The 21,025-nt window shown below is 48.4% G+C and overlaps 1 protein-coding gene and 1 long non-coding RNA gene across 4 annotated transcripts; one reads left to right on the forward strand and one right to left on the reverse strand.

The window, feature by feature from the left end:
* Positions 1-899: 899 nt before the first annotated feature.
* On the reverse strand, positions 900-4,466 carry LOC131820475 (uncharacterized). Its single transcript, XR_009349654.1, has 3 exons — positions 4,338-4,466; positions 3,187-3,393; positions 900-1,492 (listed from the first exon to the last, which is right to left on the reverse strand). It is a non-coding gene; the product is annotated as an uncharacterized LOC131820475 (long non-coding RNA).
* ADRB3 (adrenoceptor beta 3) lies at positions 3,570-20,791 on the forward strand. Of its 3 annotated transcripts, none has more exons than XR_009349652.1 (3): positions 3,570-4,930; positions 11,903-12,680; positions 20,701-20,791. XR_009349652.1 is itself a non-coding variant. In XM_059156115.1 (2 exons), the coding sequence occupies exons 1-2, from the start codon at positions 3,731-3,733 to the stop codon at positions 5,679-5,681; spliced, it is 1,230 nt and encodes a 409-aa protein (XP_059012098.1). In that variant the 5' UTR covers positions 3,570-3,730; the 3' UTR covers positions 5,682-6,248. The 3 variants fall into 3 exon arrangements, 1 of the variants encoding a protein (XP_059012098.1); XR_009349653.1 differs by lacking the exon at positions 20,701-20,791 and adding an exon at positions 15,475-16,015; XM_059156115.1 differs by lacking the exons at positions 11,903-12,680; positions 20,701-20,791 and adding an exon at positions 5,652-6,248.
* The last annotated feature ends 234 nt before the right edge of the window (positions 20,792-21,025 follow it).

Below are 21,025 nucleotides of genomic sequence, written 5' to 3' on the forward strand. Positions count from 1 at the left end.
TGTATTCTAAATCACAGACCATCACACAACTGCCCTCTTACACTACAGGATTGTTTGCATGCCTGGAACCCCCAACACATCAACAGTCCGGGGGGTCTGCATTTGGCAGCTTCAGAGGCCCCCATTCACTGTCTGCTTCCAAGGGCACAGAACAAAGGTCATCTGGGGCCCAGAGCCAGGGTAAAGCTCTCCCTGGGCAATGTGTGCTTCTGTCCAGAGCTGGATGACCTTTACAGACGAGGCAGCACTAAGTCCCCTGGGGCCAGTCATTTGGACAATCTCCCAGAGCAGCAGGTCACTTGCCTCCACTCTCCATCTGGCCATGGCCAGAGTATACATGGGTACGTTGTCTGGGGAGGGTAATTAGGCAATAAATCTTAAATTGCAAATATATGTACCTTATGCTACAGCAATTCTATCTTTAGGAATGTGTTCTACAAATGCAGTCATACACATGTGAAAGGACACGTTTCAAGTGATTCAGTGCAACATCATCTATGAGTAGAAATTGGAAATGAACTGGATATCCACTAGTGACCATTTGGTTTCATAGGGTATGGTATAACTATGCGATGAAATATTAAAAATGGGACGCTATTGTGTATTGTATGGGAGGATACCTGATATACATTAAGTGGAAATAAGCAAGGTGCAGAAGAGTGGACATAATTTACTACCATCTGTGTAGAAAGGAGAGAGTGAAAACACATATATTCGTATTGACTTGTTTACAACATATTACTGGAAGAGAAAACAAGAGACCAAGGGTGATTACTCATAAGGAAGTTGAAAACCCCTTAAGAAAGGCAACTTTCTTTCTTTCTTTTTTTTTTTTTTAAAGATTTTATTTATTTATTTGACAGAGAGAGAGATCAAAGTCAGGTAGAGAGGCAGGCAGAGAGAGGGGGAAACAGGCTCCCCACTGAGCAGAGAGCCTGATGTGGGGCTCGATCCCAGGACCCTGAGATCACGACCTGAGCTGAAGGTAGAGGCTTAACCCACTGAGCCACCCAGGTGCCCCTGAAGGCGACTTTCTAACATGCATTTTGATGGCTGAATAACATGAATGCATTACCTATTCAAAAGATTGAGTGAAAATAACACAAAAGCCCAGAAAAGAGAGAACAAAGTGGCAAAGGAGGGAGCCCTTCTCCTTGGCAGCCGCTTGGGCAGGGGGAGGCCAGACGAGAAATGGGAGCAGGAACTGGGGGGTGAGCAGAGGGAAGCACACCAGGTGCTTAAGCATTTCTCTGCTTGCTCATAAAAGCCTTCTCCAACAGGGGCCTGGAATTCCTCTGTTCATGCTCTCCTTCGGTTACTGGCCTAATCAGTCCCCCAACTCAAGCATACTCATGTGGCTTGGGAAATCTTGTCTTTTTTGAAAATGTAAACATTTTTAGACCCTTGGTCAGAATATCGAGGTCACCCGCTAAAGCAATGACATCCTTTGAAGTTGCTTGACTTCCTTGCCCACTTATCCAACTCTGATGTCCTGGAAAAAAAAAAATTGCGGAATGACATGTATTTGTTTTAGAGATTATTCTTTAAGAATCTTATGATACCCCTTTGAGATAACTGGCAACACTCTGAGGTGTTGCAAAACCCAACTGGGGACTGATTGCCCTGATGACCTGCAGGAGGCCATAGCCAAGACTCAAGGCCAAGTGGGGCCTGCATCACTTGGGCGGGACTGGGGGGTTGGGGGCTGAGGCTAGGCTCTGGACCTCTACTCATTGGGCAGCTCCATGGATCCAAAGACCTGCTTGGGGTACTGCATGGATGTGGAAGGCATTGGTGTGGAGGCCAAGGACAAACCCTGCTTGTGGGTGAGCTGCTGGGTCCCTGGGAGATAAAACTGGTTCTTTCTCCTCAGGGATAATTTTAGGTCCTCACGTCCCCTCCCAACCCCTGGCTCAGCCTCCCAGAGGGATTGCTTACACCAGTGACTATAGAGTGTTCTTTTGAAATATAGAGCTGTTCAAATGAGACATGTGAGGGTATGGCCCTGAAGGCATTTTCCATGATAATTTTTCCCCTTTTGTCCCATTGTTACAGGCGAGGAAGCAAGACAGCTCCAGGATCAGGTTCTCTGATAGAACTTAATAAAGGTATTAAGTCTTCCTGCCTCTCACCTTGAACCCAGGGGTTTTCTTTGCAGCCTCACCTCCCCACACCTTGCTTGACAGCAACTGGCTTAGAGATTGGGAGAGCTTGGCTGGCAAGAAACAGCCTGAAGTCTGGGGGAGAGAAAGAGTTTTAGGCTTGTAAGGTGAGGGAGGCTCTGATGGGGCTGTTGGAAAAACTTCAAGAGGCCTTAAAATACCAGGCCTGGGGTGCCTGGATGGCTTAGTTAATTAAGCCTCTTAGGTCATGATCCCAGGGTCCTGGGATCAAGCTCTGCATCAGGCTCCCTGTTTAGCAGAAAGCCTGCCTCTTCCTCTCCTCCCTGCTCATGCTCTCTCCCACTATCTCTGTCTCTCTCAAATAAATAAAATCTTAAAACAAAAAACAAAAGCCAAAACACAACAAACCAGGCCTATCCTTCCACACAATAGAAGATGCAACATGTGAATTCCTCAGCTGAACATCGTCTAATTTTTGAAAGTTCATAAATAAAACCTTCAAGGAAGTAGAGTGAATATTTTACTATCGGGAGGGTAGTGATGGAAGATTTGTGGGTGGCTGGGCGGTAGATAGGCTTCGTGCCTCAACCTCACACCCGTCCGTTCACTTTCAACATGTCTTTGAAGAATTTTTAAATGGAAAATTGTAAAGAATTTTGAAATTTAAAAATTTGTAAAGAATTTTAAAATAAGGGACCGTCTAGAAATTGTCTAGGTTGGAAAAGTGTGCAGAAGGGACTATGGGCAATGGGGAAGATGCAGAAATTGAAACTCTCAGCATCCGGGACTGCCTGAAGCCAAATCAAAATTTAAATGAGTAGGCAATGCTAAAGACTCCTGGAAAAATGTCGAATTTCTCCAGTAACTGCAAAGAACAAGAACAGCAAAAAGACAATAGAAAACCGGAGGGGCAGAGAGGGTAAAGGAAATAAGAGAAGAAAAAGGGGCCCAAATCTCATCGGAATTGAGGTCTTGCCCTCTTTTACTTACAATATTTTAGAGAAGGACACTCAAGTGGATGAGATGCTACCGTGGATCATTTTGCTTGCCCTGGGTGGGTTACCTTTTCTTCTAACAAGATAAGGTGGTGGCCGCACTGGTGTGGAGGGAGCGGTCTTCGTCACCCATCAGCCGGTGTCGTTGCTGGATCTTCCCGGGAAACTGGCGCAGAGTTCAGGAAATCAGGGCTGACGGGAGTGCTGCGCTGAGTGAGTGCGGTGGTATGGCAGGAGTGGGCACAACGTGGCAGAGAAGTCCAGGTGTCGGGGCTCTAGACATAGTTAAAGGAAAACTCAGGCACCCATCTGTCTTCCCTCCCCTCCCTCCAATTCCCTTCCTGACGCCCGGCACGCATCGAGACTACTGGCCGCTGCCCCTTTAAGGGCCTCCACTCCTCCCCCCACTACCCCACCCCAAGCGGTGGCATCAAGCGGGTGGGGTGGGGGGGAGGCTGAGCATTCTCGCCCGGTCAACTAGGGAAGATGGCCCAGGCCGAGGAAATCGCTCCCACGCCCTGCTGCTGTCCCCTCCCCTGAGCTGGGGGAAGGGACCCATCTAGAAGGGAGACCCCCTCTCTCTTTCCTTCCCGGCCCACGCACGCCCTGGGAATGTCTCCGTGGTCTCACCAGAACAGCTCTCTGGCCTCGTGGCCTGCTGCCCCCACCCCGACGCCCAATACTGCCAACGCGAGTGGGCTGCCAGGGGTGCCGTGGGCGGTGGCCTTGGCGGGGGCGCTGTTGGCGCTGGAGGTGCTAGTCACCGTGGGAGGCAACTTGCTGGTAATCGTGGCCATCGCCCGGACGCCGAGACTCCAGACCATGACCAACGTGTTCGTGACTTCGCTGGCCACAGCAGACCTGGTGGTGGGACTGCTAGTAGTGCCGCCGGGGGCCACCTTGGCCCTGACCGGCCACTGGCCCCTGGGAGCCACTGGTTGCGAGCTGTGGACCTCAGTGGACGTGCTGTGTGTGACAGCCAGCATCGAAACCCTGTGCGCCCTAGCCGTGGACCGTTACCTGGCAGTGACCAACCCGCTGCGCTACGGTGCTCTGGTCACCAAACGGCGCGCCCGGGCAGCAGTGGTGCTGGTGTGGGTCGTGTCCGCCTCGGTGTCGTTTGCCCCCATCATGAGCAAATGGTGGCGCGTGGGAGCCGACGCCGAGGCACAGCGTTGCCACTCCAATCCCCACTGCTGCGCTTTCGCCTCCAACATACCCTACGCGCTGCTCTCCTCCTCCGTCTCCTTCTACCTCCCGCTTCTGGTGATGCTCTTCGTCTACGCGCGCGTTTTCCTCGTGGCTACGCGCCAACTGCGCCTGCTGCGCCGGGAGCTGGGCCGCTTCCCGCCCGAGGAGTCTCCGCCGACTGCGTCGCGCTTTGTGCCCCCCGCCCCAGCTGGGCCGTACGCTTCGCCCGCAGGGGTGCCCTCTTACGGTCGGCGGCCCGCGCGCCTTCTGCCTCCCCGGGAACACCGGGCCCTGCGCACCTTGGGTCTCATCATGGGTACCTTCACTCTCTGCTGGTTGCCCTTCTTTGTGGCCAACGTGATGCGCGCTCTCGGGGGCCCCTCTCTGGTTCCCAGCCCGGCTTTCCTGGCCCTTAACTGGCTAGGCTATGCCAACTCCGCCTTCAACCCGCTCATCTACTGCCGCAGCCCCGACTTTCGCAGCGCCTTCCGCCGTCTCCTGTGCCGCTGTCGGCGTGAGGAGCACCAGGCTGCCGCCTCCCTGCCTGGCGACCCCTCGGGCGCCCCTGCTGCACTGGCCAGCCCCGCGGAGTCCAGGCAGTGCCCACCGCTCAACGGGACGGTAGGTAACCGAGGCGAGATGGCAGGCGGCTCAAGATAGGAAGCATTCTGTGTCTCCTTTTGGTCATTTCGAGTTTGGCGTTCGGTAGGATGAGGTGGGTTTGGAGAGGTCTCTACAGCGAAAGAAGGGGAGGCATGGAGTAGGGAACCAAAATGGAACCCAGGACCTCTCCCCCCCCCCCCCCCGCATCGGACCCACCCCCACCCCACCCCCGGGCTGAAGCAAAGGAGGGCAGCGGATTGTTTCTCAACCCAGGACCCAACCTGTGTGCCTCAGGAAGTGCGTCTGTCTCCTGAGCCTGCCGGGTCAGCTCTAGATTTTCTAGCTCAGTTGTTTGGCCTCCCAGATTTCTTGCCACCACTTGGGCCGGCTTTGACTTGCAGAGAAGACTAGAGGCCTTCCCAAACTCTCGGTCTCAGCTCTGGTTTCTTTGAAAAGTTTGATAGCTTTTCATAGGAGTGATAGTGAGAAACCACTTGGGTGTGAAGGATAAACGGGAGTGGGGGAACCCGTGAGTGAGTGTCGGTTCTCCCTGGAAGGAGCAGGGCTGAGTTAGGGTTGGGGGTGGGTTTTTTGTGGCTGGGTGGAGCCCAGCCCAGATGCAATTTGTGTGATTACCTACAGATGCTTTCCAGAGTCCCTGACCTTTACTCCTTTCCTCTAGTGCCCCTGTCCCCACCCTGTGACCCTCATCCCAAGATATGTTATCTCCCTTTTCCAGGGCTTCCTGGGGGAATTTCTTAGGTCCTGAGCCATGAGGAGAAAGAACTCTGTTGATCCAGAACTTTTGGAAAGCCTCTGGCCCCTGTTTAGAATGAGCCCTGTGGAGTGCCTCAGCTGGAAATCTGACTTCCAGAAACTGATGACTTGGCCTTGGGATGGGGAGGGGGGGCTTATGGGGGAGGGGAAATCCTTACCAAGCGGGTTTTTGTCAGCCTCTTGTCTCTCTGAGAGTTTTCTAAACCCATCCCTGAACTTCACCACTATCTCAGCAGCTGAAGTGTCCAGCAGCCTGAGCTCAGCTGCCCTTGGAGCTCAAGACTAGCTTTGGAGGCGCACCTGTGACCTTGCCCACTTCCATGCTGTGTGCTTAAGGCAAAGAGAGCACTTCTCCTTCCACTCCTTCTGCTGCCTGGACCTGACAGACCACACAGTGTTCTTCAGGTTCGGGGGCCTACCTAGGCTGGGAGCAGAAAGCTAGAAAAATTCCGGGTATGGGGTTTTGTCCCTGACTCCATCACTAGGGATGTCTAAGCACTAGCTTCCCCACTTTGGTGCCAGAAGGACTTCTTCAGGGTTTTGCGGGGGTGGGGGGGGGGGTTGTTGGAGGGCAAACCATTAGAATGGATCCCTTCTCTTCTTTGGAACATCAAATTAATAAATATTACCAAATGTGGTTCATCTCCTGCCTTCTTTTCTCCATTTCTTTCCCCCATAATCCCCTTACTCCCTTCTTAGAGCTGGCTTGTGGCAGACACAATAAATTAGGACTAACCCCTGTCCCATTCTTCCTAATCGGGGTGAAAGAAAAGATGAAAAGTCTGTTTGGGTGAAAGGGAGTGAGCTTGAGCCTTTGCCACTCCTATATCCCCATCTTTCCAAAATTCATGGAATCTACTTACAAGTGGGGAGCAAAGCCAAGCTGCCCACGGACTTGAGGGCAGTGCTTCTAGGAGGACACAGTTTGCTGTGCTCAGGATCAGGGCACATGGGGTGTATGTCAGCCCCCATGCTATAAGCCAGGGGTGCATTTGTAAGATCCCATTGCCATGGGGAACCAGTTTTGTCTAGTGTTGTGTGTGTGTGTGAGTGTGTGTGTGTGTGTCTGGAGGCACAGAACATTGTTTGTGTTGGGCAAATGTCTTTGGTTATAAATATATTCTGATGTTTCCCATCCTTTCTACAACCTCTCTCTTTCCTGGGCTGCAGAAATCAAAGTTATCCTTTTGAAGTAAAGCTGGAGTTACAAGTTTGAGTCAGTTGATAATTTTCCCCCCTTATTCCAATTCAAGAACTTTATCAGGCAGTTTCCTATGGAAAGAAAATTTCTGTGGAAATCACTGAATCATTTTGTGAGTTCTTATTTAAACTCCATAAGCAGAGAGCATTGTCCCAGCTGATTTACAGGATGGCTAGTAAATCATCAAATGTTTACTGTGTGACAGCGAGGGGCAATGTACCTGCTAGGGTCCGGGGCTCCAGAGTTACAAAGCTTTGATCTGCGCTGAGGATAAGCTCAGTGGATTTCCACATATGGGTGTTCCCTGTGAATTGGACCTGGCCTCTGCAGCTCCTTTTTTCCAGGAGCCCAGGTTTTATATCTTCGGATGTTTGCATACCAAAGATGACTTTCTCCTTCTCAATCCAGAACTGTGTGAGATCTCTGGGGTCTGCGGTGCTGGAGGTTTCTTGGCAAGGCTTTCATTTTTGAATACTTAGTGGAGAAGGAAGTCTTGCTTTGGCCAGGGAGTAAGTACCGGGGCTCATCTCTCCATCTCTGGATATTTTTCCAACATTACCGAGGAAAGTTGTCCAGTCAGTCCTAGGCAGGGAAGAAGGATGATTTGGGGAGTGGGGGGGAGGAGTGGGGCTCTGGTTTATAGAAATGTCCTTGAACCTTATCCAAGAGCTCATACTGCCCGTGTCTTGCTTGACACACACCCATGTGCCAGCTGTCAGGCCCTTTTAGAGTGTTTAGACTTGCACGGGGCTGTGGACTCTGTCTGCAAATTGTCACCAGGGCATCTGACAGATGGGGAGTCAGCCATTCTGGTCATCCTTCCAGCAGCTTGTGGCCAGGTGTCAGGCAGAGGGCGATTTACATCTTGGATGCTGAGCAGGCTGCTTTTGTTAGCACAGGGCCTGAGCACTTGAACTCTGGAAGACAAACAACCATGCTTCGAACCTAGAGAAGTGAAGACTTACAGACCAGTGAGAAGGAAAGAGCCCATGGAACCCCGGCTTTCCCAGAGTCTGTTAACAGGGGTGGGTGTGGGCAGAAATGACTGGGTGAAGGGGGCGGGGCTCAGTGGAGAAGGAATGAGTGACTGGGTTTTCCAGAGGTGACTTACCTTCTGCATCAGGTCATCAGGTGGAACTGCTAAGGAGCAGGCAGAATTAGGGTAAGGAGGAGGTTGAGAACAGGCTTTTCCTAGGACTCTCCCTATGGTAGATTCTTCTGGAGGACGGTGGTAGTTGCAGACTGTGGGTCTCATGGGGCTACCATCCCACACCAGCTTCATTCTTCAGCTCTTAGAGAGTAGGGGCAGCTTCTCCCCTTTCATTCTAGGGGCACAGGTGAAGGCCATGGAAATAGTGCTCCTTTAGGTTTTGATCCTGAAAGCCAATCATCTGCCCCGACCCCCCTCTTACTTCCAGGCTATAGATCTGTATCTGTGTTTGCATGTCTCTCCAGAAGTGGGGGCCTGCATGTCTCTCCAGAAGTGGGGAGGGGTACAGCTGATGCTCTCCCCCACCCCATGCAAAAAGCCCTGGATGTGGTCCACCGCAGGTCAAATTAGTTGAAACATAATAGGCTCCTCAAGTTAGATTAGCAGAAACTCCAGGATGCAATCTAATGATGACATTAAGGAAAATCAAGACGCTTTCCTCAGCGTCCTCATCTATGAAGTAAAGGGAGAAAGGGTGACTTTCTCTCCTCTCTTGCCTTTAGAGGGGGAATGAGTGTGTCTGGGATGGCTGGCTCGCCTAAATCTCCGCGAGGCAGTCGGCAGTCCAAGGAAGAGACAGCTTCGCGGCTTCCGGCTTTGCTCCCCCCGCCCCCACCGGCCCCCGCTGCGGGAATAAGCGGTGCTGGGCGCCCCCTGATGGTGATAGGAGGTACACCAGGTGTGGGTTTGGCCCTGTCGGTCTCCAGAGGGGCCGCAGAAATGCGGTTTCTTTTCTTTCTTTCTTTCTTTTTTTTTTTTTTTAAAGATTTTATTTATTTATTTGACAGAGAGAGAACACAAGTAGACAGAGAGGCAGGCAGAGAGAGAGAGAGAGGGAGGCAGGCTCCCTGCTGATCAGAGAGCCCGATGCGGGACTCGATCCCAGGACCCTGAGATCATGACCTGAGCTGAAGGCAGCGGCTTAACCCACTGAGCCACCCAGGCGCCCCAGAAATGCGGTTTCTTAAGGCCAGGGACTCTCAGAGCTGAGAGAGATCATAGAAATGATTTAGTCCAGGCCTTTGGTAAAGTAGACGAAGAAACTTATCTCTAGAGAGGTGAACTGTAAGTAGCCAAGATGACTTTAGTCAGAGAAAGGCAACACGGGTAGCACAGAGAGCACCAGATTTGAGGCTGGAGAAGCAAGGAAGGGAGAAGGAAATAGCCATGGATTGAGCACCAGTCCGCATGCCGATACTGTAAGAGGGGGTCTGCAAATGTTATGCTGAAGTGATACTAAATAGTAGAGCCTCACAGAAATCACATAGCTTCTAATTCAGTCTACCGGGCTCTAAAGTTCATCCCCCCACCCCACCCCAAACACACACACTGATAATCAGTTATGTGACACTGAGCAGGTTACTTGGCCTCTCTGACATTTTGTTTGCCTGTGAATCAAATAGAGGTTCTGTTACTGTTCTACTCAGCTCACCCAGACGGATTTTGAAGACCAGATGCGAGACCGCATACAGCGTGTGGAAATAGATAGGGTTCCTCTGGTATAAACAGTGTCATCAGAGTAGGGAGCAAGGATTCCTCTCAAGCCTCCTGGTTTTAATCTATGGGTAGTCCTGCTCCCACTGACAGCCTAGATCTTGGACTTGTCTTTGGCCTGGGTGGGTATATCCTGCCTGGTCTTTCTTCTGCAGGTTCATCCCTGCCTCAGACAGATGCCCCTGGTTTCATATCCACGTCACTGCGCATGCACACACACGGCTCTTTTTTCACATTCGGACTCTGGTCTGGCCTCTGCCTGACATGTTAGTCCTGGTTTGGCTTACCCTTCCTTTCCCACACAGCATTTGTGATGAGCTAAATCTTAAGTATGGACGGAAGTTTCGGACACAAGACACTTCCGGATGTCAGGGCTTTGTGGCACATTATAGGAAAGATTATTAGAATGAGGCCCTAATGAACCAGAAAAGAAGATGACCCCTTAGTTTGCTAGGGTTGGTGTAACAAACTCCTTTTCTCATAGTTCTAGAGGCTGGAAGTAAAAAAATCAAGGTGTTCGCAGGATCACACACTCTCTGAAGGCTCTAGAGGAGGACTCCTTCGTTGGCTCTTGTAGCTTCTCATGGTTGCAGGCAATTCTTGGCATTGCTTCTCTTGTAGCTGCATCATTATAACTTTTGTCTCCATCTTCACACGGCCATCACCCCCCTGTGTGTCTGTGTCTGCATTTTCCCTCTTCTTATAAGGACACCAGTCATTGGATTAGGGCCCGACTTAATCAGTATGAGCTCATTTTAACTTGATTATATCAGCAAAGACCCTATTTCCAAATAAGGTCATGTTCACGGGTTCTGAGGGTTAGGACTTCAATGTATCTTTAAGGGGGACGCGGTTCAACCTACAACAGAAGGTATCATGGGGAAGGAGGAATACTATCCTCCTAGCTTTTCTGTGTTCATCTTATTCCTGCTGTTTTATTATTTTTTTAAGTTTTTTTTTTTTAAGATTTTGTTTGTTTATTTGACACACAGAGAGCACAAGTAGGCAGAGAAGCAGGCAGAGAGAGAGGGGGAAACAGGCTACCTGCTGAGCAGAGAGTCCCATGCGGGCCTAGCTTATGGGGGCCTTGATCCCAAGACCCTGAGATCATGACTTAACCCACTGAGCCACTCAGGTGCCCCATTCCTGCTGTTTTAAACCCACATTTTCAAGGTTATGCTTCATCCTGTACTCAGAAGTGCAGTAGGGTTGCTATCTATTCATGGATTTCCACTTCTGGATCTTTCTTTCCTTCTCCCTGGGCCCCAGATTTGAGAAGCCACTGAGCAAGTCAGAACTGTGTTTGTTGTCTCCAATGGACAGAAGTTGCTCTCCATTCTTCCCTCCTTCCTTTAGTGATAGAACCCCTAATTTTAGCTGGGCACATGGTCTTGCTAAGACATTGCAGCTTTCTGGCAGACATAGGTGTGACTATGTGATTAAGTTCTAGCTGATTGAGGTATAGAGCTTCCAGGTCTGCCATTAAAGGGAAAGGGCATATCTTCCACATCCAATCTTCCCCTTTGCACTGGCTGGAATGTAGGTGTGATGGTAGGAACTGAAGCAGCCACCTTAGGTCATGAGATGGCAACTATGTTTTACAGGTGGCAGAAGAACCAGATAGGAGGAGGCGCCTAGGTGTTCAACAGTGTGGAGTCACCATGTCCACCATGGATTGCTTCTGTTTAAGACTCTTACATGAAAGAAAAATAAACTCCTATCTTATTTAAGTGAGAGTTATTTTAGTCTTTTTTTTTTTTTTTTTTAAACAGCAGCCAAATCAAACACACTCATCAATGAAGGGATAATAAAAGGGTATAAATGAATGGGGATCTGCTGACCTTCTGTGATAAATGACAGAAGTGGGTGACAAAGCTGCCTTGCTTTAGTACTTCTTAGGGCATCCCTGATCTCTGGAAATTGGTATCTCTATAGAGTCAGAGTTTATGTGGCACTCGACACTACCAAGTCTGTCTCTTTGATGTTGATTCGCACGGGAACAATTATCAATGAGTGTATTTATTTTCCAAGGCTGCTGCAACAAGTTGCCACTATCTTTGTGGCTTAAAACAACAGGAATTTATTCTCTCATGATTTTGGAAGCCAGAAGTCTGAAAGCGAGGTATCAACAGAACAGGCTCCTTCCGGAGGCTCTGAGGAGGAGTCTGTCCCATGCCCCTTTCCTAGCTTCTGGTGGCTCTGGAAATTTTTAGCATTCCTTGGCTTGGAGACATATCTCACTCCAATCTCTACCTCTGTCCTCACTTTCTTCCTGTGTCCATGTGTGTCTCTTTTCTGTCTCTTATAGGGACACACGTCATTGGATTTGGAGCCTATCCTAATCCAGGATAACATCATCTCAAGACCCTTAATTGTATCTGCAAAGAACATTAATCCAAATAAGACCACATTCTGAGATTTCAGGTTAACATATATTTGGGGACTACCATTTGACCCAATATAGTGAGAGACACTTGTAAATCCTTTAACTGAGAGTTCTGGTCTTGAAGATTAACATCCACTCTAGTCACCCCTCAGAAAGGGCTGTTCTCTCCAGAATCTCTTAGACTTTGTGGGAGGCAGAATTCTGAGAACTCCCAAGGACCCCTGTCCTTGTCTAATTCCCTCTGCTTAAATGTGGGTGGGACCTATAATTTGCTTCTAAGAAATAATAATATGGCAAAGGTGATGGGATATCACTCCTGTGATTAGGTTGTATTACATGGAAGAGGTGAAAGGACTTTAAAGATGTAATTAAGGTCTTTAATCAATTGATTTAGGTTAATTAAAAAGCAGATTATCCTGGGTGGGCCTGACCTAATCAGGCAAGCCCTTTAAAAGAAGGTCAGAGGTCAGAGATGGAAGACATCAGAAAGATACTCTGGCTGTCCTCGAGGAAGCTAGCCATCTGATTTCCACAAGTGCAAGGAAGTGGATCCTGCCAACAATCCCGTGAATTGGAAGAGGACACTGAGCATCAGAGGAGACTGTGGCCCTGGCTGACATCTTCACTATAGCCTGGTGAGACCCTGAACAGAAGATCCAGCTCCCCCATACACAGACTCTTGAGACATGGAAACTGTGAGGTAATAAATATATGTTGTGCTAAGCTGTTAAGTTTGTAGCAATTTATTACACAACAATAGAAAACAAATGCAGATTCACTGCACAATTCTGCCCAAGGCTGTTCTTTCTAATAGTCCTTCTCGGGTGGTGTTTTGTTTTGTTTTTTATTTACTTAAGCAGTCTCTACCTGCAACAAGGAGCTCAAACTCATGACTCTGAGATCAACAGCTGCACACTCCACTGACTGAGCCAGCCAGGTGCCCTTCTCTGGTGGTGTTTTTAAAGGTTTCCCATCAGAAACCAAAATCCAGTGGAACCACAAGCTCGGGAAAGATCCCATGACCAGATATTGTTTACTATTCTTCCAAAGGTCTTTCGGAGACTCTTGCTTGGGTGTCTGAGGAACAGGGTCCTTTAGATTTTGTGTTTGATGAAGGCCTGAGGTAACAACCAGTCATTCTCCGATTCCTTGGCCCACACATACCTTTTTAAGAAAAGGAGGAGCTAAAAGTTCAAAAGCGATTTATTTCTGAGTTGCTAGTGAGGAACCACCCTTTTTTACCACAAAAACACAGCAAACATCGTTTCCAAAATCTCTTCAGCAAGAACCAAGAAATGTTGCTTCCACTGTTGGTATTCCCAGAAGGGAGAAGGGATGGGTCACTCCTTCCCAGGGAAGAGAGAAGTGGGAACAGGAGAGCTTTGCAGCAGCTCCGTGCCACCCACAGTGTCTCTGGTTTCTCACCAGTCACTGGATCACATGAGTGAACCCTTCCTCCCAAGCCTCCCCCGGGCCCAAGTCTGAACCTAATTGATGTTGGAACATTCTCCCAGAACCACAGGGAGGGAGACGGGGGAACTAAGGGAAGACACTTAGGCAGCTGCTTTTCCAATGGAGAAATTCCTACCATTCTTGGGGAAGAAGAAACATATAGAGCTGATGGTGAATTTTACTGCTCCAGCAACCTCAAGATCCTGAACCTAGCTGAGTGATGGCTTCCTCTCATTTTTGAGAGAGGAACTAGTTTTTTTTGTTTTTTTTTAAAGATTTATTTAAGAGCAGGAGTGAGAGAGTGTGCTTGAGCAGGGGAGGGGCAGAGGGTGAGGGAGAGAGAAAATCTCAAGCAGAATCCCCACTGAGTGTGGAGCCCGATGGACAGACTGATGGACGGACAGATGGATAGGATACAAGGCTCGATCCTAGGACCCTGAGATCATGACTTGAGCCGAGATCAAGAGTCAGATGCTTAACTGACTGAGCCACCCAGATGCCCCGGGAAGAACTAGTCCTAAGAACAAACTAGTTCTTACTCCTAATCCACTCTCATGCTCATCTCCTTGGTAGTGTTGCTGGCTAGCTGGTATCAACCTGGTTGGTCTGTCATTGGACTTCTGACCTCATGAAATGAAAAACACATTTAAACTTTGCCTTTGCTGTCCTTTAACATTTTTTGCAAGTTGTTGTATTGAAAAATTCTTTAAAAAGCAAGAGATAGAAAAGTTGCACAAAAATAAGTGGAACTTATTACTGATGCATAAGATGTTGTTTAAATTAAGTGGATATTTTTCAGGATTGCCCTTGCTTGCCAGCATCTCCCTTAATGCTTGGTCTGGTGCCTGGTATTTTTAGGGGGGACATGTGGCAAGTCTACCCATTAGCCACTGCCATAGCTCAGGCCCTCATCCCTTCTTAACCAAATGAACTAAAGTAGTTTCCACTTGGCCTGCCGAGTTCTGGCTACCCTCCATAAGACCCCAGAGAGATTCTTCTAAAATATAAATCTGACAATGTTATTTATTCCATTTCTTAAAATCATTCAATGGCTTTCTAAAGCATTTGGGGTGAGATTTGGAGCCCTCCATACAGAGTGTGGCATTAAATGGATAGTGCCTACCTTCCTTACCTGATTTCTCACCACTCTCCTCCTCCATACACTATTATTCCGACCACACTTAGATTTACTAATGAACTCATTTTCTTCTTTATCTTTGTGTCTTCACACAGACTGTAGCCTCTGTCCTCCATCTAAACACAGATTGTACACTGTTTTCATCCACTCATCCATCCATCTCAGCAGTAATAGTGAGAAGAGTCTCTAGAGATATCACAAGATAAAAAGGATACAGTTTTCCAAGGAGTTGAAGGTAGGGTATAAGAGAAAAAGAAAGATGTCAGGGATGAGACCAAGATTTTTGGCCTGACCACCTGGCAGAATGGACTTGCCATTGACCAAAATGGGGGGTAGGACAAGGGAAGTGAGATATGAAACTATGAGTTAGTTTCTGGACACAATAAATTTGAAAAGTCTATTAATTATTTGTTGGAACATCAATAGGCATGTGGATTTCCAAATCTGTAGGTTAGAAGGAAAGTTGGATCTGGAAATATAAAGTTGACAGATGGATATTTAAGCTCATGGGAGTGAAATGAGCTCACCTGCATGGTGACCATAGACAGAGAAGAGAAAAATTCAGAGTGTATTAAATCAATTTAATACATTCTGAATACACAACCTTAAATTTACACAATGTTGGCTATATGTCAGTTAGATCTCAATAGAGTTGGAAAAAATAAAACAACTTCAGGCATTAAAAAAAAAAAAAAAAAAAAAAAAAGAATACTGAGGATCAAGCCCTGGAGCATTCTAACATTTAGTGGTCAGAAATAGAAGGGACCAGAAAAGGCAACTGAGGAGCAGCAGCAGAGGGGTGAAAGCAGAAGCCACAGTAAGTAGCATCCTGGATGCTGTGGGAAGAAAGTGTTTCAAGGAGTAAGAGGCCTGTTGTGTCATATGCTGCTGACATTTCAAATAGGAGGACCAAGAATGCACCATTGTCACGTTGGACCTCGATGAGAGCTGCTTTGATGGCGTGGAGGTGATGGAGTGGGCGCAAGAGAACTTGGGAAATGAAGAAGTGGAGATAGAAAATATAAAACAGTCTCTCCATAGCTGCTGTTCTGAAGAGGATCAGAGAAATGTGGTGGGTGGATGATCTCCTTGTCATCTTAATTAATCTGGGTACCTATTTCCCAGAATTCTTGTTAGATTCTGGGTTAGAGTTGACCAAAAGAGGAGAAACCTGCCAAAGATGTGAGAGGCAGAAGAGAAATGGCCCCCACTTAATACCGCAGGGACTACAGAGTGAGAACAGAAAGCACACGTGTTAGGGGAGGCTGCTTGTCTTCAGACTCTCCTCCGTGCCAGGCCCAGAGCAGGTGCTCTGCTTCCAGAGTGCGGGCTCTGCCGACTGTGGGATGCCACACCACTGGGGACTTGGCTGCACACCCGCAGATGTGGAGCTGTGCAGAAGCCCTATTTTCCCATAGACCCCTCCACGCATCACCCCTTCTGAGTCCCAATTCTGCAAATGATGTGTCTGGCTTCTCAGATTTCCCTGGAGGCTCTGATTTGTCCACCAGGGGAGTTTCAGACAGCCTGACAAAGGATTTTTCTTTCAATCTCCAAGTCCCTTCCCGGGACCTTCCTTTCCCTGGGTCCTCTTGCAATTGTGTGAGGTCTAATTCCCACAATACCCACATCGCTCATAGCAGTTCTGCTTCTCTGGTTGAACCCTGACTGACTCATGGGGTCACAGCTGGAGAGGGGAGGGGAGGTCACCAGAGCGGTGTTTGTTTTTAAGATGGGGGTTCCGCTGCCTGTTTGTACGCCCGAGAGAATGTTCTAGGGAAGAGGGGTGATTGGCGATGGAGGAGAGGAAGGACAAGTGCAGGACAGTGTAGCCAGGACCCAGGCAACAAAGGCAGAGGGTGGACTGAGATGGGGCCCAGAAGAGGGGGGCTCAAGCACCCTACTAAGAGACAAGAGAGTAGGTGGGTACTTAGGTCAGTAGATGGGCAGCTGTGATGGGCGCCCATGAAACCCTCTTCTGACAGCTTTTCCTGTCTCTGTGAAACAAGTACCCTCAGTAGTGTGGGAGGAAGTATGGGGGTGTTGGAGAAGAGAGGGAAAGGGGTGATAAAATTGTGAAAATTTATCTTTTTTGGATGCCCAGCCTGTGTACCTCTTTCCAGAAGAAAGTCTTCCTTTTCGGACTCTCGTAGGAAGGCAGCGCCCACCTGCCCTAACTGAGGGGGTCATGACCTGACCCGCTCTCCTCCCACCCCTTAGCTAGAGCTTTGGGGGCGGGGCGCGGGATCACGTGAGTGGGCTCAGCCAATCAGACGCGGACTTCCTGGTCCGTGGGCCTTCGGAGATGCGAGTTGCGATGGAAGGACCGTGGAGGGTCCGGATCCACCGCAGTAGCTGTGGCCGCGAAGACCCATGTCTGGGACCTGCAGTGGCAGCCGGCCTTCGGGTGGCCAAGCAGAGGACTGTGAAGGTGGGGTCAGTCACTGCGTCCTCTGATGTTCAGCGGTAGGATCCCCACCTGCTTCCTTTCGTGGTCTGATGGCAGCGGTGGGTCCTGCTCCCAAATCTCCAGCCTCCCTATCGCTGACGCGAGCTACCATGGATCTTTTCTATAAATTCCTCTTATACGGCGAACCAGCTAGAGCCCGTTTCTGTGGCTTGCCACCAAGTACCTTAACGGATACTGACCGGAATCAGAGACTTGAGCCAACGAACGGACATTCTTCTTTTCCGATTTCTCTTCACAGGCAGTTGACGTCATTTTGGGGTTTCCTCCGTGGCGGGCCCAGTAGCTTCTGAGAGCTTTAGGATCCTTTGCATACAGCTCTCTGACTAGAGAGTAATGGACAGCTCTTCTCTGCCAGCTCCAGCAGGACTCCAAGAGCCCAGGCTTGAGCCACGTGCCTCCTCTCCCAGGAAGCGCTGTCACTCAGGATTCGAGGACCAAAGCTGCGGAGAGGCTTGGGGCCTGCTACCAGAAAGAGTAGGAAAGGGGTTTCTGGGTGGACTTAGAGAAAAATCACTATCTTCCACCTTTTGGAAGCTCATCAGCCCATATTTTTCTCCAAACATGTAATTTTAAGAATGGTCAAAACTAACAGAATGCAGTGTTTCTGCATGCAAGTAAAAACTTGCTCTCTCCTCCCAAAAGGAACAACCCAAACTCACATCCAATATCCGGCTCTGAGTTAGGATCTCTGGGTGAGGTGAATTATCTTCATCTGAAAGCGGCTACCCATAATACTGCAGCTTATGGACTGAAGCGGAATCTAACTATTCCCTAATATATTCAGTGTTCAGTGCTGGAAGGGAAAAGGCTATGAAGGCCATCTAGAGAAGCAGGGAAGGGGAGCAACATACAGTGATCACTGGTCCAGAGCACATACCACGTTTATGTGGACAGGGACAGAAGGAGCAACCATTTGTTTGATCCATGTTCCTAGCAATGGAATGAACTCTTTGGATCAGTTATAAGGACACCCCTCTCTCCCAGCTCTTTATGATTTTTCTTTACCCTTTGTCCTCCTTGACTGAGCCTGAGGGGTCTATGGGAAAATTTCCCCATGAGGACTACTCCACTTTAGCAGCCAACTTCTGTGACCATGGTTACTAGAACCTGAAGATTGGGGTCTTGCAATTTCCTGTGGGAGGAGGGAGCCCTTTAAAAACTAGTCTGTTCAAATGTTAGTTTGAACTTCCCAAATACTCTGTGTTATAAACTCTAGACTCAAAACTTCCTTGGATATTGATATGGTGGTTTCTGTCTCTTGGTAGCCTGAGGGGCATGCTCTTTTCCATAATAAACCTCACACAATTCTATATTATTTGTTGATCCCCATTTAAAAATGCATAGGGGCTCCTAGGTGGCACAGTCAGTTAAACATTGGACTCTTGGTTTGGGCTCAGGTTGTGATCTCATGAGGTTGAGGCCCATGTCAGGCTCATGCACACACTCGCTCTCTCTCAAAATAAATAAATAAATCTTAAATAAAATGCATACACTGAGGTGGAGAGAGTTTAAACCACTTACCTAAGGGTATGTAAGTGTTAAGGGGGAAAGCTGAGATGGAAAGCCAGATCTGCCTAGCTCTTCTGTCTGCTCTACTATGAGGCTCTAGTTGACAGTCGGGGGGCAGGGTTGGCGGGTCTTATGTCTGAGTGCTGTGGCCAAGAGGGAAGGTAGATAAGAGCTGAAGGAACTATTCCAGGGACTCTCAGGGTTACAGACATGGACTGACTGCTCTGGTAGGTGAGAGTTTATGGCTTTGAAAGCTTTAGGAGAATGGGTCCTTGGCATTCACACTGGTGTCCTGTAGTTGTCAGAGTGGTCACTGGTCCCTGTGGCAATAGGGAAATGCTGGACCCAAGTGATGTCCTATGAAATAGATGTGGGCGAGGGGTTGACTGCACTGGGTGAATGTGAAAGAACGTTCCCCAAAGTCACACAGAGCACCCTGAGAATGGTCAGGAACAATTGGGGAAGATTAAGATCAGCTAGTGGTCCATACTGTGTAGGAAAAGGCAGGTTATTCTAATTCATTGAGCCATGTCTGTACCTGGGCTGCTGAGAGAAGTGAACATGGGGCCATAAACACTCCACTCCAGTTATCAGCTCCCAGACAGAGCCTCTGGCACGAGCCAGCCAACTCCTCCAGGGTGACCGCCCTCCTGCGGTCACACTCCATAGCCTTGGGGTCATCCAGAGAGCACCTTTCCTGCATCCCATGGCTGCTGAGACAGCAACGGGGACCCTAGAAGTTTAACGGATTTAGAAGTACAAGGACAACACATATAAAAATAGGCATTAAAACAGGTGGTTTTTTAAGACTTCAGAATGGATGATGCAGTGAACCCTTGCTGACCGCTTTCCTAGTCTCTCTTCCCCGCCCATTCCCGTTTTTAAGAACACTAGAGATTTCTTTTAAGGAAACCTTCTGTCCCCTCTCTCTTGTGTGGTCTGGGAGGGATCCACCACAGCCCCAGCTCTAGGCGGTTGGTTTAAACCCACTAGAGTATCCCATCCTCCCCCACGATCAGGTCAGAGATGGGCCAGTGACTCACTGCAGCCAAGAGAAGGGAAAAAGGAGACTGAGGGCTTCCGGGAAGGAAACGGCCTCGTTCGTCCAGGGACCTAAGAGAAGAGGTGCTCTCCCTTCCTCTGGATTGTAAGGATATAATGTCTGGAAAGGCTGAGGCCATTTTTAAAAACATAAACACAGTATTTGAATGGGAGATCTATGTGTTTGGTTTAACATTTCCCAAGTACAAAATGGCGTACAATGAAAAGCAGGTTAGTCTTTCTCCCTGTCCTTATCCATCAACCACCCATTTCTACTCTCCAGAGGCAGTCACAGTTACCTGCTTCTGGTATGTATCCTTCCAGAGATTTTCCATGCATATACATGCAAATGTATTTTTTATTCTCCCCACACCCTCTCCCCAAATGTTCCTCCACTTTGCTCTCTATTCTGTACCTCCCTGGTTTTTACTTAAGGTAGTATCTTGGAGATTTTTCCACAAAGGTACACAGAGGGCTACTTTTAAAAACATTTTTTTTAATTTTTAAAATTTCTTTTCAGTGTACCAGAATGAATTGTTTATGCATCACACCCAGCGCCCCATGCAATACATGCCCTCCATAATACCCACCACCAGGCTCACCCAACTTCCCATCCCCCACCCCTTCAAAACCCTCAGATTGTTTTTCAGAGTCCATAGTCTCTCATGGTTCATCTCCCCCTCCAATTTCCCTCAACTCCTTTCTCCTCTCCATCCCCCCATGTCAGAGGACTACTTTTAACAGCTGCATAAAATTCTATTATATGGATGTTCCATTATTTTTTTTAAAAGATTTTATTTATTTATTGGACACACAGAGAGATCACAAGTAGGCAGAGAGGTAGACAGAGAGAGAGAGGGAAGCAGGCTCCTCGCTGAGCAGAGAGCCTGATGTGGGGCTTGATCTCAGGACCCTGAGACCATGACCTAGGCCAAAGGCAGAGGCTTAACCCACTGAGCCACCCAGGCACCGCTATGGATGTCCCATTATTAATTCAAACATGTCTTTAGTAATTGGCATTATTTCTTTACAAATAGAACTGTTCTGTAAACTTCTTTCAAATGTGTATCATATTGTACTTGCTACATTCACTTTTGCTCCTGTGCCCAGAGTTGGCTGGAGAACCAAACTGAAGCATCTAGAAGAGCAGAGTCAAGGAAATCACAGGGAATGAAGCCGGAGCCCTGGCGACACACTGACACTTCGAACTGAACTGTGATGGAAGTCGGATATATGGTGGGCTGCCCAGTTACAGAGCAAATAAGTGATCTCTCTTGCTCAGGCTAGTTTGGGTTGGTTTTTTTTATTACTTGCAACGGAAACAGTTCTGTTTGGCACACATGTTAGAATTCTCACAACTGAAATGTGAAGTGAAAAATGTGTGATGACAATGACATGTACATTTTGATTTCAATTGTCTTAAAATATAAACATC

The sequence above is a fragment of the Mustela lutreola genome, chromosome 18, assembly GCF_030435805.1.
Source record: "Mustela lutreola isolate mMusLut2 chromosome 18, mMusLut2.pri, whole genome shotgun sequence".
Classification (NCBI taxonomy): domain Eukaryota; kingdom Metazoa; phylum Chordata; class Mammalia; order Carnivora; family Mustelidae; genus Mustela; species Mustela lutreola.